Below are 16,605 nucleotides of genomic sequence, written 5' to 3'. Positions count from 1 at the left end.
AGAGAAGACATAAAGTGGTGCTGCGCAAAAGACGTAAAAAGTTGAGGCTGTGGTAGGTCATTGCTAATCTTGTCTTGATGATGTCATCGTCTCCATCCACTTATAAGCCCGATCTTCAGCACTCACTCACACTCAGTTCTACCACATCCTCATCATGTCGCCAATAACATACCCTCCACGCGCCCACACCCACACATCATTGAAGGCTGCTGTCGTATCGGATCAGCCCGCTCCAGTCAAAGGGATGGTCGTGGAGAAAAAGAAAGAGCAGGAGCCCATGAGGCTCAGAGGTGGATGTATTCCATGCCCGGTAAGCAGAATTGGTTTCGTTGGAGGATAGTGGACTAACGTCTTTCTTGTGATTAGGGTGGCGGAATGTGCTACATCATTCCTATACCGTGCTGTTGCTAAACACCAAGTCGAAGCACCGATGCAATATCAATGTAGCTCCAAAGGCTCATCACGGCGTTTTTTTTGTATCATATAACGGACTCTTTCACTGCTCCACAACTTATGTACCCCCTCGTTCCCATATCATCGCGATTCACACGCTTACTCGGTGTTATAATTCACGTCCGAGCATCCGCAGACAAATAAATTTTGTATTATCTTCCGTTAGGCGGTTTACCCTTATACATCTTAGGCATACAGGACGTGCAAGCTCGAAATCTAAGTGCGTGAAATATGAGTCTGTAGCTCGTTGAACGACGCAGGTGTAGGATTCTAATTCGCGGAGATCTTGGCAAGGTTCAAGTGCTTGGCACATCTTTCATAGCTGTGACGACCGGATATCGCAGGGACAAGCCCTCGAATTTGGAGTCGACAGTGTGGTAGCATAATTGAAAGTTTTTTTCGGGGATTCAGATGCTGTCTTCGTTCGTGAAAAGAATGCGAGCCACATTAACGCACCGCGAGGGGTATAGCAATAAACTTTCCCTTAAAGCAGTGGGAGGAGGGAGAGGACAAGGAAAGGATATCTCTGCTGGAAGAGGTGGATTTTGTCGGAGGAAAATCTGTCAGCAGAACTGTCGAATGAGATAGGTAATGGATACCCGTTGCGAACGCTGATAGCCATAATAACCCGTTCTTGGTGATATTTTGTGACTGAACAGGATTGATCGTCAGAATTATGGGATATAGCTTTGAGTTTGCATACCTAAAACAATAACGAAATAGCCGCGGTACATACGAACTTTCCAAAACAAAGTCAGAGGTTCAACCTCAGAACCTAGGCAGTACAACATAAACGCGAGCGAATGATATCAAACACACCAAAAGGAAGGATACGCAATTAAACAGGAAGGATATTCAACGAATGGTATAATCAACAACAGAAATGATCAACGAGCCTTGTATATAGGCAGGAACACTTGAATTATATAACAATCTGCATTTTTGGCGTTAGCGCGCATCTGGACACAACACAAAGAAACTCATACTAAATAGTCGTGATCAAAGAGCAACACCAGTCTCCGAATAGCCGCCTACTCCCTTGTCCGCCAAAAATGAAGGAAGGGGCTGCCATGACTCTCTGAAACAATCAATGGGGACCAATCCAGCCTGCGGAAGCACCTGCTTTCCTTTGCCAGACAGGGAATCGGCCGGAATCTTCTGCACCAAGGCCCACCCGTCATCAAAGACCTTCACTACATGAACGCGATCTCCTTCAGATACGGAGAGCTCATCATGAAGAGTAGGATCGAACGGTCGACGGATAACTTCAACATCTGAGAATGGAACGGGCGCCGGTGGATGATCAGGGGAAACACTGGGACCGATGAAGGGGTTTGCTTCAGAGCTAGTGCCCAGAACACCACTATCCCTCTTTGGTGTCGTTTCGCTGCTGGTGTCTTTAGGCGGACTAGGAAACACGAATACAGACGGACGAGTGGACATGGGGGTCGCTGGTTCTCTGTCGTTAGTACCCAAGATAAGGTACTGACGGTAGAGCTCGCTAGATGTGCTGCGGGTGCTGTATAGCGAGACACCACGCGTGCCAGGTTGTGGGAGGTTATCGACGTTGACTAGAAGAGGAGGAGATTGATGACCAGCTGGCACATTGTGCATCGATAGTTCAGGACTGTGGGTGCGGCGAACTTCTGCCATGGGCGGGAGAGCAGGCACCGACACATCAAAGGATGGTGTAGACCTTGCGTTATACTCGTACGATGTACCAAAGCTGCTCCTAATTGAGCGTGCCCCAGCAGTGTTCTCTGTACCACTGCCAGAAGCCCCTGTGTCGTCCTCCCGAAACTTCATATTGGAAAACCACCACTTGTTGCGCTTGTTCCGTTTCGCTCGGAAGCGCTGTCGGATGAAGAGCAAGAGAGAGGCGGCGAATATGGCAGGAACGATTAAAGAAATGGCTACAGTGGCGCCAGTAGGAAGACCACCACCCCCGCCCGTCCCACCGCCACCGGAAGAACCTCCTCCGCTTCCTTCTGTGCCATCTCCATTGACGGCATCAGTAGAGACACCAGAGGCTGCACTTCCCGCAGTCGGGTTGCTGGAAAGTATGTTCAAGTTAGGAGTAGGCTGCGATTCAACGGAGCTGGCTGAAAGCTCCTGGATGTTCGTCGCCGTGTCGGTAACAGAAGGACCGCTGTTCGAACTCGACCTTGTGCTGGCGGTTGTCTCGGTCGGAGTGACAGTCCCAGATGAACGGGTGGAAGAAGGCAAGTCGGTATCCTCAATACTACCGGTTCCGGACGACCGTATAGCACTGGAGGAAAGGATGAACGTGTTTACCGGAGAATCATTGTTGGTAAAAGAAACGACGGAAGTCGTGCTAGTTAGACTTCCGGATACTGTTGCGCCGAGATTTGTCCCACTTTCACTCCCACTTCCAGCAATTGCACTCCCAGTGCTTGCGAAGCTCCCACCAGAGCTTCCCAAATTAACCTCGCTCCCACCTCCGGAGCTCTCAGAACTCCCACTGCCGGTACTGCCCAAGATGACGCTCCCCGAGCTAGAGTCTGATGTATTAGGGCTGCCAGAACTAGAGCCCGTACCTCCAGAACCATTCGAATTTCCAGAGCTTGAAGCGGTGACGCTGCTTTCGGTCGGACTAGCGGCCAAGGCAGTAGATACGGTCGTGGTTATAGTCACTGTAGAGGCCCCTTCCTGCTGGTTGATTCCAGCAACGAGCAGTGTTACGATAGGGCTCACAATGGGTATGTCAGGGAGAGATATAGGAAGATTAATCAAAGCTGGCGCGCGTTCTTCGACCGAATAAGTGGGAATGGCACGACGGATTTTTCGTATATGGGTAGGTCTTGCTGCGGTATGCATATTACAAGAGTCGAGGGACGCTAAGAGACGCTAAGAGAAGACGAGAAAAACGAGCGACGATAAAACGAGTGTGAAGGGTGTACAAGCACGATGAAAAACGTGGACCTTGGACCAGAAATCTGATAAACGGCCCCGGGTCCTGGAGTAGCAGAAGCACGAAGAAAAGAGCGGGTACCATGAGATTCAAGTCGTAATAGCCTCCGGGGTGCAATGTCGTCCTTGAGAAACAGCAATCTGATGGCTGGATCCCAACAAGGAACTTTGATGGTCCTTTTTAGGCAACACGCAGCTAATCCCACTCCACTCACTCCCTTTTATATACATCTTTACCATCTTATCGTGAACATATGATGTCTCTGCTTGGTTACCAATATCCTTTGCTTGTGTTTCATGATCTACCCGGTTTTTCGCTCTTTCAATGTCCTGCAGGTCTTCGCAGGGTCGGGTTTGCTACTAAGGACTGCCGGCTGCACTTCACAATCTCGTATCTTTTATCCTACCTTTCACCTCTCTAGTGCTCTAGGCCCAAGGATATTTCCGCTTCTCTGTGTCTTATGATCGCGAAGGCATGTACCATCCAGAGGTATACGTGTCGCCGTTGGCACCCATACGTGTTATATCAATTTCGTCTCTCATCAATGGCGCGAAGGGGGAAAACAAAGTCCGAGTCGGAGACTGGATTGACTTTTACTCTTCATACTTGGCATTACTTTTCGGGTTTCCTCGACCTGTTCCGTTTCACAGCGTACTGCCATACGAAATCCCTACTGGCACCAGGCGAGAGCTTGCAGCACATGCAAACGGCCGGCGAATATTCTCCACGCGGGACCCCTGGGTTATTTTCCTTCCCTGTCCCCTTTCAGCTTCAGCTATATTGATGAAGCATGGATTCGAGTTAAGCCTAGTCTGATTTTTTTTTCTCGTCGTGAGGCCCACTGTTGCCTCGAACTCGGACGGAGTAAAGCAATGTACGTCCATTCCTTGAAATGTCAGTTTTTAATGATCCCCATAGATCTTTCTTGAGCGTCCGCGTGGCTGCCACGAAGCCCCACCATAATTGAATGCTCCAAATGAGGATATCTCTGGCCGCCTTACCTTCGGACTGCCAGAAAATGAAGCGGGATTAGGAGGTGCTCATCCTCGTTCATTAATTAAATAGCAGCCGTCGTCTAAACGAGCAGAATCACACCTGTTAGTGCGCCGATGAGACTTGGGCGTATTTTCAATTTAAAGACGGAGTTCGTGCTTAGCTGCGCATGCCGCCGACCCAAGTCGAGATGCTTTTTTTTTTCTTGGGATCGGTCCGATTGTTCCGAACCGACGGTCTGACGTCAAGTTGAAATTTTCGGTTATCGTTTACCTGTCATCTCAATTCTCGATTCTTGAGGTAAAGAGACGTTAACCGATACCCCTCTAATGCCTTAAGGCCTTAGTTTCCCTTTTGTTGTCTTCGTGTTACTGCCATGAAGCGGTAAAGGCTGTTCCGACCAAGTTCACCAACCGATCATCGACTGTCTGACTGAAGCGGTGACCGGTGAAGTTTGAAGCTCCGAGGAGTTTTAGAGGGGATTTTGCTCTAACACTAATGAGTATTTACTATACAATCAACTATTGGTGCCCAAGCGGTGAGTCGTAACATCTCCAACCTTATAGCTTGAATTGGAGAGCTGAAGCATTGTCGCCTATGATTTGCTCTAAGGCCCGCATGTTGAACGTTGACTACTGCAGACGAGCGATATCTCTGAGATCTATGGAATATCAGTGGCGTCCTCTTGTACATCATAATCTGTGCCGCCTCTGAATCCTACACAGTAGGTTTGAAGCGTATAGCGACCGTTGACGCTTTATTAGTGCTGAGGCTTTCGGGACACCATAGCACGTGGGTTTCCTGTATCGCCATTCATGAACAAGGCTCATACCCGTCCGATCTGATCGTCGCCGATAACATCAAATACGAAACGCGCGCAACAAGCTTCCTGAAGCAAGATAACGCTTTTCACTAAACGCTTTTTTTCAAGACCGCTCGGTCTTTTCTAGGCATTTCCTTCGGCTACGGTACTCCTGCGTGGCCGATCCTCGTTTTCTCCTTTGGTCATATGTACTAGCGCTGGGGTAACGATTTCCCACCGGTATTGTCGAACCAGAAACATTAAAGTTGGCTTTACGCCAAGCCAGTGAATAACATGCCCATGGATATACGCGAGCTCTCCGCAGTTAGTAAGAGATTCTTAACATCCTGGCGCTTATCCCCTTGCTGATACGTCGCGATGCATGTTCAATAGGAAAAGAATATACCTGTATCACAGGCAGAGATGGTACGTAGTAATTCCGTTTGGCTGCAGCTTGAAAAACACTGGGTAACATCTAGTGAGGATCGACAAGTCGAGCGTTGTTGCCGAATCGAAGAACATCGTCGTGATTGAAGAAAGTCATTTGTTTTAAGTTCGACCATAATCCGCCAATCTGGTTGCGCTGAACCTGTAATAGACTGCGCTGCGAATTTCAAGATGTCCATGTAACCCCGATGTTTCGCGTGTCTAGGTCTTTGGTACGCGTACCACGTTTCTACGACATTTCAAGTCTTCTTGACGCGCCTTTTTAGCGACACACCGAATTCAAAGGGACGTATTATCGATGCGATGCACGGCCTCAGCTCTGTGCAATATTAGGGAATCCGGGACTGAGGGGTCAACTTCACTCGATTGGTGGCTTGATGATCGATCCAAGGATAGATGAAAGATGGTTTGACGATTTTGCGGTGGCTATATTATAAAGTTTGCGCTCGCTTCATTGGTCTTTGCATCACTCTATTTTCACTAAAAGGTAGGAGGTATCAATTCGAGACGATGCAGACTGGTCGAAGGCTTTGGACTTTCAGATAGCAAATATTGAAGAATTCGCCGTTGTTGTCCCCAAAGGGTCGATGTATTTGCTGCCTGTTCATTTCTCGTCATCGATTGACCCCGTACTAACTCAGCAACGGAGTCAATGATGCCGAAGATAGCATCGTTATTTGACAGTTGCATTGCAGAACTCCCAGTGAGCACTAAAATCCGAGGATTTGGCGTTCAGCCGGTCTGTCAGATGTTCAAAGCACATTTGAAGTACGTTCATCTCATCGTTTTCAGTTTGACTCCTGACAACTTTTTTTCAGCATCGCTTTACTTCAATTCAAATCCTCTAGGCGTACATCGGGTGCATGCTCAGGGCTCCAATTGAGCGAATTGTTTGTTTAGATTAAATAAAAACATAGTTCTATGCTGCAAATGAGCATTTTTAGGTCTCGATCGCTCTCGCGGGTAAGTTTATGTACCCTGATGTCGTAATCGAACTGACATTTTTTCATGCAGGTCAGGACGGTGTCTTGCACCGTTCTGTGAATATCTTATACGCGATTGCCCAATCATGTTCGTCCAAATACGTTCCTCACGGGTGGTCTTCGCGCCGCTAACCATCAACTTTTGGGAAGAAATACTCACCCGAGAGCCCTAAGGAATTTGGTATACTTTGGGTTCTGAACTTCAGCGGTCCGGCGGATGGGCTGTGCAAAAGCATGTACCTTCTCTGCTGGGGGATGTACCAGATTGTTGGTTCGAATCTTCCCTTGAGGACTGCGCCGGTAAAATACATGCATTCATGTCAATCCAGACCACCGCATACGATCACCAAGGTCGGGTTTCGAGTTGAGTTCAAGTCGTGGCGTACTAATTATCCATCTTCGTCTCCAACTGATTTAAATTTAAGCGCGGTGAGTTTTACCTACTTGGGATGAACCGAGCTCGAGCAGCTTTTTGGATTTGACCAGCGCGTTTTAATTTTCGTTACTAAGAGCTGGCCGCGTCTAGATTTTCATAGGCATCTGCCACACAGTAGGAGGTCGGAATCATGCAGGTCTCATAATTTTCGGTCAATGTCTTCACCATCGACTCAGTCATTCGTTCCTTTTCGGACCTTGCCCCATCCGTACCAAGGGAAGGTCAATAGTGTGTAAGACAAGGGATGGCTTCTCATACCAGCTTCTACGCCACATAACGGTATTCCTGGCAGTTTCCGTCGATACAGTTCGTCCCTTCGGTAACAATTCAAAACGCAGGCTTACGGCTTCCGAATCACTGACCTTATGATCCGAATACCTGCATAGGTTCAGGCATTGCATACGATTCCGATTGATGATAGACAAGCGCCACTTGTACCTGATCTTTCGAATATACAGGCTCCTGGTCCATCTAATTCTCAGTCTCTAGGCTTCGCCCGGAAGGAACAACGGAGATTTACCCTTATCTTGAGACTTCAACTCGAAACTCGTGCGAATGGATCCGTGGCTCTGACTCAGACCCCTTGATACTTACACCCAGAACGTGGTGTGTTCTGATCCCGCAGGCACTGTTTCTCTGATGCTAGCGTGTCAAATCATCATATCGAAGCCGCATTCGAAAGCGTCGAGATGCTGCTACACTCTGACGCGCCACCCTAAGGTATCACCCCTGTCCCTCGATCCTTGATTTTGACTTTACTAAAACTCAGCAAGTGAAGGAGCGGCGCCCAAATCCATAGGTTCATGCTAAAGACAGGTTAATGCTCGGCCTGCGTGATTTTTTCGTGGTTTTGGGATACCGAACGACGTGGATAATCTTGTAGTACATAGCATCTGAGGCTCGGAGCTGTTACTCTGTCGATGCAAAAACCACCGAAATTACTTATTGGCAAGCAACAACCTATCCGATCGAATGGGGGTGGTCTTCTTAAAGGCCCCGCGGAACCGCCGCCACAGCCCCAACCATTGTGCATAGTGAAATTGGTACCTTTTGGTGCCGCGAAACACAATTCGGAGATGCACAATACGTTTGTGTCGACGCTCACTTGGTTCGCTGAGATCTCCGGATTATCGCGCCAAGGGTATAACAAAATTGAAATAGCAGCTGAAGCAAATATGGACCCATGTCTTTCCATTTGTTGTCGCTTAGGATCGCGTTTTTTACTCATGTATCTTTCATCCGGAAGCGCATTGAACGGCGACGGCTGGGCAACGTTCCTTTTAGAAGAGATCCACAAGGAACACGCCACAAGGAACTGTCGCGGAACCTGACCCTGGTGCTGTATTTGGATCGGAAAGTTATCTATCGGTCTCGGAGGCGCTGAATTGATCCCTCGATAATGTTGGGCCGGGCACATACTAATACTTACAAGCATAGTGGCCTATGACCGATGCCCGAGTTCATTGCAAGCTGTCTTGCTGACGTCCGAGTCAAAAAATTTAACTGGCACCTAGAACTGAGTCATTGACCCCACTGGTGTACACTGATCTCGTTAAATGCCATGTGGATTTTCAAATCACGGCCTAGTGTTCTGCACCCCGGAATGAGCTTGCTGTTTCCGTGCTACACCCTGAAAATCCGTGACACAATTACTGTCAAAAATCTCTGCAGAGTGCATCGGAAGTCGAAAATATCTCGGACTCCCAGTACTCAAAATGCTATCAGGTGCTAATTCTTACCTATATCTTCTCGAGCAGTTTTGCTTAATAGCAAAGACTTGCTAGGGTTCGCGGATAGCCGACTGCTAATCCGAAGCTGTCGGTTGCTATCGGTGGTAGGACCGCATGAACGTGCCGGATTTCCAACTGACGTGGGCATCTAATATCATATCAACTTCTTACACCTTGGACGGCGTACTAAAGTACCAATGATGCGAGTGAAGTAAGTCCGTAAACATGCCCGTATTATGTTTTTTACTCACTCGACTGCGACCAGCCGGCGCCAAGTCCTTGCGAACCTGGAACCCTTCTGCGGCCATGCCAAAAATATCTGCCCGTCTGCCCGAGGTCCAATGATTTATATAGGATCCTACTTGCCTTGGCTAAACGTTCGAGTTCTTCCCTCCCACAATGTCACTTTCTGTATCAGACCTCACAGCAGTCGCAGACAATCTTTTCTCCGACATCGCCAATAACTCCCCATCTATACGCCTCTTGGCACATTTTTCCCAGCACCATACGGTCACTATACAGCATTCGTTCGCAGATTGTAAAACCCCCGATGCCTATCGATTCACGGGGCTGAATGCCGTTCGATCGTACTTTGACCTGCTGGCGACCCATTACGAGCGCTCTGCGATGGAAAAGCACTCCATGAGGATCTCGGCGCATGCTAAGCGCGTTATTCTCCTCGGGAGCGTGCATTGGACGTGGAGGTCCAGTCGGAAGGGATGGAGGGAGGACTTCGAGTGCACCATAGACTTTGACGATAATCTCAAGGTGATATCCTTCGTTATGCTCACGACCTCGAGCCCCTCGACGTGTGTTATGCGGGCCGTGGATCCCGGCCCACCAGATATCAGTTCTTCCCGAAGGAAGAAAAGGTTCGATATCTGGGTGAGTCCGCTACTTGTACGCTGTAACCGAGGTAGCACTTGTGCTGAGACCTCGATCGCAGATGTGACTTGTCCAGGGTCGTGTCTGGTTCCCTTCCCCGCTGTCGGTATTGGATATGCCTTCGTCATTCCTTTCGTTTATCCCCCATGCCGTCCTAGTGTCCCCGCCTTCGTACTCGTTCTCACTATGTTGCCGCCTGCAACGAACATCGCTTTCCAGTTCCAACAATACTCAAATTCATGTGCAATCATCATACTACTAATAACTAATCGTGCCGCTCCGACCTGTGGTTCGCAAAACATAGGTGTAGATAACCTACACAGCTGTAATAATGCGGCGACGAAGGCGAGTCCCTCATGCCTCCCATACATTTCCGAGCAAACTAACACTGGTTTGATTTCTTTAATAGCTTCGAAATCATCATGGATTATCATAGGCAATTGTACCTATACGCATTCACGGATTATTTAAGCGGTTGATTCTGTCTGTAGTCTCAAGTCTGGAATTTGGAATGGACAACGACATTGAAATCACCAAAATCTCGCGCTGTCGCAAATTTATCCTCCCTGACCTCACGGAATGGACATTCGACATGCAATACGACGTGATCACGATCGTCGACGTAAGACAGATGGACGCCGACATACCTAAGGGATAACGCGAATTGTCAGCACCGGTACCGGGCCAGTCAAGGACCGGAAATTTTTATCGAAGCTGAACGGGATGATCCTTGAGGTTGCAAATAAAGCGTAGACTCGAATGATGCAGGGGCGAAGCTTTGTGGTTCAGAACATACCTTCCTTGCAATGATATGATAATGAGATGCTGGCTTCACTCACGACCTTCAACTGGTTGATTGCATTGTATTCGGCAACATTAAGCAAATACAGGTGCTCAGCGACAAGTTAGAACTCGAGTCTTAGTAACTAGTAGTCACCACTAACTAGCCAGGAGGAACAAAAATTCTACTGTCTGACTATAAAACTACATTATGCATTAAGGGGGAATCGAACCCCCGGCGGGTCGATGGTTGCGCAATGTGGCAACGACCCAGGTTACCACTACCCCATTAATGCTTCCGTTAATATTACACCCTGGTCTATTAGCTAAGAATATGCAGATGTACAAAGTGTTTTCTCGTAGAGCAGTAGCAGACCCGAAGCATGGCTTTGTGCCCTTCAGTGTAGGATTAATTTAAGCTGTTCTGCGATTGACACCAGAGCCAGTCCTTACACCGCTACCAATTCATGATACTTAACCAGCACGCCCAATCAGCGCTCAGCGCAGAATAGGTCACTCGTTCTTAAAAAGGATTTCCTTGATGCCAAAGCAAACGAACATGAGAATTCACACACTGTCGCCATGGAGTAACTCGGAAATACAAAGACGGCGGACCCAGGCTAAGTCTGTATCGCTCTTGGATGGAAGCAAGTTTGCGAACAACGAAAAAAGCTCAGGCTGCGAGGCCTTGAGGCCTTCATTCCACTCCGGAGTTGATAGCGTTTTGAATGCATCTTGGGAATAGCCCTAGAGTGGTGGAAAACCGACAGGTAACGGTATGATTCGGTTCAGACATACGTGCATTACTCTCTGCACTCGAGCAGAACTCCGGGATCTTTCTAACCAGATGACCTTGCCGTGTAGGTGCATCCAAGATACAAAGGACTCCGAGTCGCTCTTCGGGTCAAGTTCGCCACCTACAAAAGCCAAAGGAAGAACTTCGAACATTGATCGTTCGAGGTATTCCTTTCAGTACCTTTTGTTTCGCCCTGAAAACTCTCCCTAGACATATGAAAACGCCGCTAAACGCCGGCGGAAGAACGAGCATAGACGTTTCTTCGCAATATAACGACTTATAACGACGGCAGTCTGGAGACGGGTGAAGCAAAGGCTTGACAATGGTTGGTTACGTGACGTCAGGTACGTTTGTTGCGCGTGCATGTGTACGAGAAGCAGGTAGGCCTTGGGGGCTCTCCGAGTGGAAAGTCTTCGCAAGTCACAGATGCGGGGACGGAGGCCCATTTGATCCCATGATGCAAGACGCCGAGCGGTAATCAAGCCCCAAGTTGGAGATGAAACCATCTGAAGTGGGGGCGGCGCAACATGATTTCCATCTCAATGAAATACGTCTGCCCTTTGTTATTGGTACCTTGATCTAGGCTCCGCCACACGCAGGTCGATGCAGGTAGACTTTCTGATACATGAACACATGAGCGTTGAAGGAAGGCCTTCTAGTGCCAGAGGGAACAAAGGCCAGTGCGGCAGAGCGCCAGCCTAAAGATAAGGCTCCTAGTATATTGTGACCTGACCTCCAGCTACACGCGGAAGAGCCAATATGTAGGGGAGCAGAATAAAAACCAGACTCGGACCCGACGTTCGCGATTGAAACGGAGGGCCATTGATTGAACTATGAGTCCCCTTGGTATGGATAGTCAATAGAGAACTCCACAGTGTTAACAATGCGATCTAAAATATATCTCCGCGCAAAAAAAGGAAGAACGACGCAACCAAAGGAGCCAGCGCGAAAGGAGGGAAGAGGGCTGGAAGGCAAAGTGTGCACGTTGCATAATGCAGACACGATCGGGCGTGCCTCGCTGTGCGGGTGTTGTGACGTGTATCCAGGAAAACGTGGTAACGATCCTTTTATGGTCAGCAACCGATTTCATCATATCACCCAAAAAGGAGATCATCACCGCCTTCTACGTTTGCACCGCACTCGTGTGTCGATAGAGCTACTGGGTAAGTTGACATCCACCATTCTTCAAATTTTCCAATCAAGTTTTCCATTCATTGTAGAGAGAGCATGAAGTGTAGTGTTGTCCTTATATTCCGATTTTTTTTCTTTGATCGTTGATCAAGTTGTGGAGCCTTCGGAAGGGCGTTTACAGGCATAATGGAAATACACATCGCCAACGTTGAAATCAGCGTTACTTATTTGGTGGCTGTCCCTCAGCCATCCAGCAGTGTCTCCCGTTATGGCAACCCGCTTCGCCTGGAGATGCTGGCCCAGATGACGACTTCAAGACAGCTGAGTGATCAAATTTTTTTCAGCCGTCTTTGACGTCATATTCCCCTAGCATCCTTCTGTATATAAAGTGACATGTTGCGACCAATTTCCCCAATTCGCAGTCGAAGCCGAATCTTTCCAACTACATTTCCTGTTAAATAACCTCTTTCACGAAACCATGTCCTCGACTCAATTTTTTTACGCCGACGCGGTGCTCTTTGACATGGTGTGTATCTCGTTATCGCCGTCTTCCCAGTCTAACTCTGCCAGTGTGTTGATAGGATGGAACCTTGACGGATTCTATCCAAGCTGTAGAGGCCGCCTGGGGCAAAGTCGCAAAGGACATTGGGGAGGACCCCGCCTATGTCATCGCCGCTACCCACGGCAAACGCGCTGTGGACAACCTCGCGGCGTTCAAGCCTCATATCAAAGAACACGAAATGGACGACGAGGTTACCAAGTTTGAAGAGTCGATTCTCTTCTTCGCCGACGCCTACAATACTCACGGACCTGGTTCTCGTAGTAACTCCTTTTCTAATTCTCCCATGGACTCCCCCCTCCGTTCTCCCGCAAGTTCGGGTTTTGGTACTCCCGATCTGACCCCCGCGAGCTCGGCGCCGAGCTCTCGCGCTTCCTCGATCATTTCCTCCCAATCCCGCCGTCCCTCTTTCGCCAGTCGTCTCCAGAACCTCCTTCGTATGAGCGCCGTCCCAGAGACTCAGGCGTACCAACCTACCTTCGAGGACTCTGTCATGGAGGCAAACCACAACGAGATTGTTGAAGAGGAGGGTATCGACAAAAAGACGCGTCGGGATGAGCTTGAGGCTTGGCAGATCGAAGCAGCGAGCGTTGATCGCTCCGTCCGCATTTTGCCAGGAGTGAAGAGATTAATGGACTCCATTCCTGCTGGCAAATACGCTGTCGCGACTTCCGGAGCCAAGACTTATGGTAAGCTTGTTTGTCTTTTGAATCGCAACGGTCTCTGATCTATTATTCTATGGCAGCTCACGGATGCATGACTCGCGTCGGGATTACCCCTCCGCCGGTCACCATTACTGCCGACGACAAGCGTCTTAAGGCTGGCAAGCCTGCGCCTGATCCGTTCCTTCTTGCCGCCAAGTGTCTCGGATACGACGCTTCGAAGTGTGTCGTGTTTGAAGACTCCCCTTCCGGCATCCGAGCGGGTGTTTCTAGCGGCGCGACTGTGATCGCAGTTTGTACTTCGCACGAAAGGTCGAAGATCGAGGACTGCGGCGCTCATTTTATTGTCGAAAATATGAACTCTGTCAAGTGCGAGGTCGAAGGCGACAAGCTAAAGTTCACTATCTCTGCCTAAAACATTCTACTATTTTTATTGCCGTCGCTTTATCTTGTTGTGGAAATATGTACTATCAATAATTGTAGAGTGCCTCTATTTAGACAGTGTTTCACTAGATATCTTAGAGTACTTCTCATCTGTTTCTTGGCGCAAAATCATATATATCGTGGACCGATTATGACCAAGAATAAGTGCCTATGTTAGCTCCTGACGAAATTTAACCAATGCAGACGTCCTGATAGCAGTGATGCGACAACCAAGTTCCAAGGTGCATCGATAACATATCTTGCAGGAGTTTGCTGATCTTGAGTTCTATTATAATTCCGTATTCAAAGCATACGATGTAGAAAACTTGGCATCATCGTGATCATACATCAAGCCTCCCCTTCTAGGTTATCGGGGAACCATCCCCATGTTCTCAGATCGACCTTCAATCCAGGATCAGAGACCTCTACGCCTTCCGCCTCCAAGGCCTCTCTTTGCCGTTGCGCTCCATCTGTTCCGGGCCCGCGAGACAATATCGCGCCTGTCGATGAAATGACGCGATACCACGGCACAGGCGGATCCGCGTCAGGCGCCGTGAACTTGAGTGCTATTAAGCGCGCAATTGAGCGAGATAAATCAATGACAATAGCCGAAAGTAGTACCTTGACCGACGTGTCGCGAGTATGTAGGCATACCGATGAGTTTGGCGATGTGGCCTGTATCATCGATACAACGGTCGTAGCCTTGAGGAGAGGATTGCAAAGGGCTGATGACGTACCATAAGAAGTAACACGAGCCACTGGGATGTGCCTCACAGCATCGTACACTGCAGCATGAAATTCAGCACTGTCCATGGTCGTGGTTGATTGCAATGATGATGGACAGTTACGTAACTGAACCATCACCGAAGAACATCTGCGTTTAGCTGGTCGTGCTCTGCAAGTGCATTGTCACGGTGTTTGAGCTCCCTTCTAATTCAGCTTTGAACCAATGTGGCGACTGATCATGTGCCCTTTAGCAACCCTACTAAATAGTGCTTCGAAAAAAAAACAACTCTATGGGATTAGAAAGGATGTTAGTGACACTGTAATGTTTCCGCTACCGTTGAGTGTAAAAAAAGTGCGAGGCGTACACCAGATATAAGCACGCAATGAAGTACGTGTATAGAGCAGACGATGGTGCCAATAGTGGTCAAACTACGGAGAAAACGTATTACTCCGGATCCGAATAGAATTTGATCCCCGTCTAGACACACCAGTCTCCTTGAGGATCGTATCTATTACCTCCGGAGTAACAGGACTATGGCGGGTGCAGCTGCGAGGTCTCCCAGTCAGTTTCAAACTCTCAAGCTGTCCGGTTCTATGCCAGTGATTATCCCGATACCGCAAAAGGAATTGCAACTGGGCCTCGAGGGCCAGAGAATGCGAAAGTCCCAGAGCCCTCTGGCGCTTGTAAAACATGCATGCCCTCTTCATGTCCGTATCTTGATCCTCTGCAGATATTCCAATTCAGAAAGGACACTGTAAGCAAGAAAACGACCTACCAGGCGCAGAGCCAAAGAGTCCCAGAAGCTTCCCAGCTTGGATCAGCTCGTCGCACCGCATGATCTTCTCTGATGGACAGGCTGCATAGCGAATTAGAGGCAGCTGGCGCTGACATACATGACGTCCTGTAGCCTGCGTGAAATCCACGATCCGAACGTCCCCAGAACCCTCGTTGTAAAGCAAGTGATGACGGTCATCCAGCTGACGATGTTCCACATCTGCATCGTGCAATGCTTGAATGGCCGCGCCAAATTTCATCCTATGTACACGTACAAAAGTCTGCCTGAATGCCTTGCGGTGAAAAAAAAAAAACCGTGGCGTACCGATTTTCATGCGTATTGATCTCCACCCTGCATGGCCACGGATGGCCACCCCATTCCAAAATCGCACAGCCCACGATGTCCGGCCGATCCAGAATCCGAAATGGACGGGCACGACGCGACCTTGAAGCTTTTTGAGGTAGCGCGAGTAGAAGAGTGCCTCTTCCTTGAGCGATTGAGCTACTTCATACTGCTCCGTCCGCGGTTGCACCTCAATGTGAGTAGCAAGTTTGATCGCTAGCTGAACCCCAGGTTCATCGTTTGACGTTCTAGTCCTTGCACCCAGGTACCATGCAGAGCCTCGGTCCAGATTACTGCTCGAAGCCAGTTCGGTCACACCAACATCCACTTGTATCGTACTGTGTGGCAAAGAGTTGAATACAACTTCTTCTTCTGTATCATCGCTAAAGTTGAATCTTTGAAAGACATCGCCACACTTCGTAAAGCGAATTCGAATCGCGTCCATAGTAGTAAAGGATCCTCGTCCCCAACGGTCCGTGAGGCAGAGGTCGTGGCAGGGATATTAAAGCACCCGAAGCGGAGAATTAGAAGCGTGGTGGCATGATGAAAGCTGAGACTAAATATGAAAAGTACGTGGCAGAAAAGTATGAAACCAGCGGATTGTGGCCAAACGTAAGAGACAATAAAGATTGCACGGTGGCCACGAGATCCATGGTGGCCTATGGTGGCTCAAAACGGTACTTGTCCTTGATAATTATATCATCAACGGGGCAATTTATCGGACTGGGCGAAAAATTTCTTCGATGATG

The 16,605-nt window shown here is 48.7% G+C and overlaps 5 protein-coding genes and 1 non-coding gene across 6 annotated transcripts; 2 read left to right on the top strand and 4 right to left on the bottom strand.

The window, feature by feature from the left end:
* Positions 1-1,452: 1,452 nt before the first annotated feature.
* On the bottom strand, positions 1,453-1,896 carry EV420DRAFT_1266275 (uncharacterized protein; the record flags this gene model as incomplete). The annotated part of the gene is made up of 1 exon (XM_060467319.1): positions 1,453-1,896. The coding sequence occupies one exon, from the start codon at positions 1,894-1,896 to the stop codon at positions 1,453-1,455; it is 444 nt and encodes a 147-aa protein (XP_060333812.1).
* A 6,905-nt stretch (positions 1,897-8,801) lies between these two features.
* Positions 8,802-9,891, top strand: EV420DRAFT_146020 (uncharacterized protein). The gene is made up of 3 exons (XM_060469034.1): positions 8,802-8,987; positions 9,042-9,661; positions 9,723-9,891. The coding sequence occupies exons 2-3, from the start codon at positions 9,176-9,178 to the stop codon at positions 9,726-9,728; spliced, it is 492 nt and encodes a 163-aa protein (XP_060333811.1). The 5' UTR covers positions 8,802-8,987; positions 9,042-9,175; the 3' UTR covers positions 9,729-9,891.
* A 762-nt stretch (positions 9,892-10,653) lies between these two features.
* On the bottom strand, positions 10,654-10,737 carry EV420DRAFT_t98. Its single transcript has one exon. It is a non-coding gene; the product is annotated as a tRNA-Gly (tRNA).
* A 1,964-nt stretch (positions 10,738-12,701) lies between these two features.
* EV420DRAFT_145921 (HAD-like domain-containing protein) lies at positions 12,702-14,182 on the top strand. The gene is made up of 3 exons (XM_060469033.1): positions 12,702-12,894; positions 12,950-13,616; positions 13,673-14,182. Exons 1-3 carry the CDS (start codon positions 12,847-12,849, stop codon positions 14,002-14,004), a joined length of 1,047 nt encoding a protein of 348 aa, XP_060333810.1. The 5' UTR covers positions 12,702-12,846; the 3' UTR covers positions 14,005-14,182.
* Positions 14,183-14,360: 178 nt separating this feature from the next.
* EV420DRAFT_1266552 (MGMT family protein) lies at positions 14,361-14,825 on the bottom strand (the record flags this gene model as incomplete). Its single annotated transcript, XM_060467337.1, has 3 exons — positions 14,361-14,578; positions 14,634-14,687; positions 14,750-14,825. The coding sequence occupies 3 exons, from the start codon at positions 14,823-14,825 to the stop codon at positions 14,361-14,363; spliced, it is 348 nt and encodes a 115-aa protein (XP_060333809.1).
* A 195-nt stretch (positions 14,826-15,020) lies between these two features.
* Positions 15,021-16,408, bottom strand: EV420DRAFT_145897 (uncharacterized protein). The gene is made up of 2 exons (XM_060469032.1): positions 15,515-16,408; positions 15,021-15,463 (listed from the first exon to the last, which is right to left on the bottom strand). Exons 1-2 carry the CDS (start codon positions 16,299-16,301, stop codon positions 15,168-15,170), a joined length of 1,083 nt encoding a protein of 360 aa, XP_060333808.1. The 5' UTR covers positions 16,302-16,408; the 3' UTR covers positions 15,021-15,167.
* Positions 16,409-16,605: the final 197 nt, after the last annotated feature.

The sequence above is a fragment of the Desarmillaria tabescens genome, assembly GCF_030435595.1.
Source record: "Desarmillaria tabescens strain CCBAS 213 chromosome Unknown EV420scaffold_10, whole genome shotgun sequence".
NCBI lineage: Eukaryota > Fungi > Basidiomycota > Agaricomycetes > Agaricales > Physalacriaceae > Desarmillaria > Desarmillaria tabescens.
The sequence above is the reverse complement of the archived record's forward strand: the minus strand, read 5'-3'. Positions and strand labels throughout refer to the sequence as shown.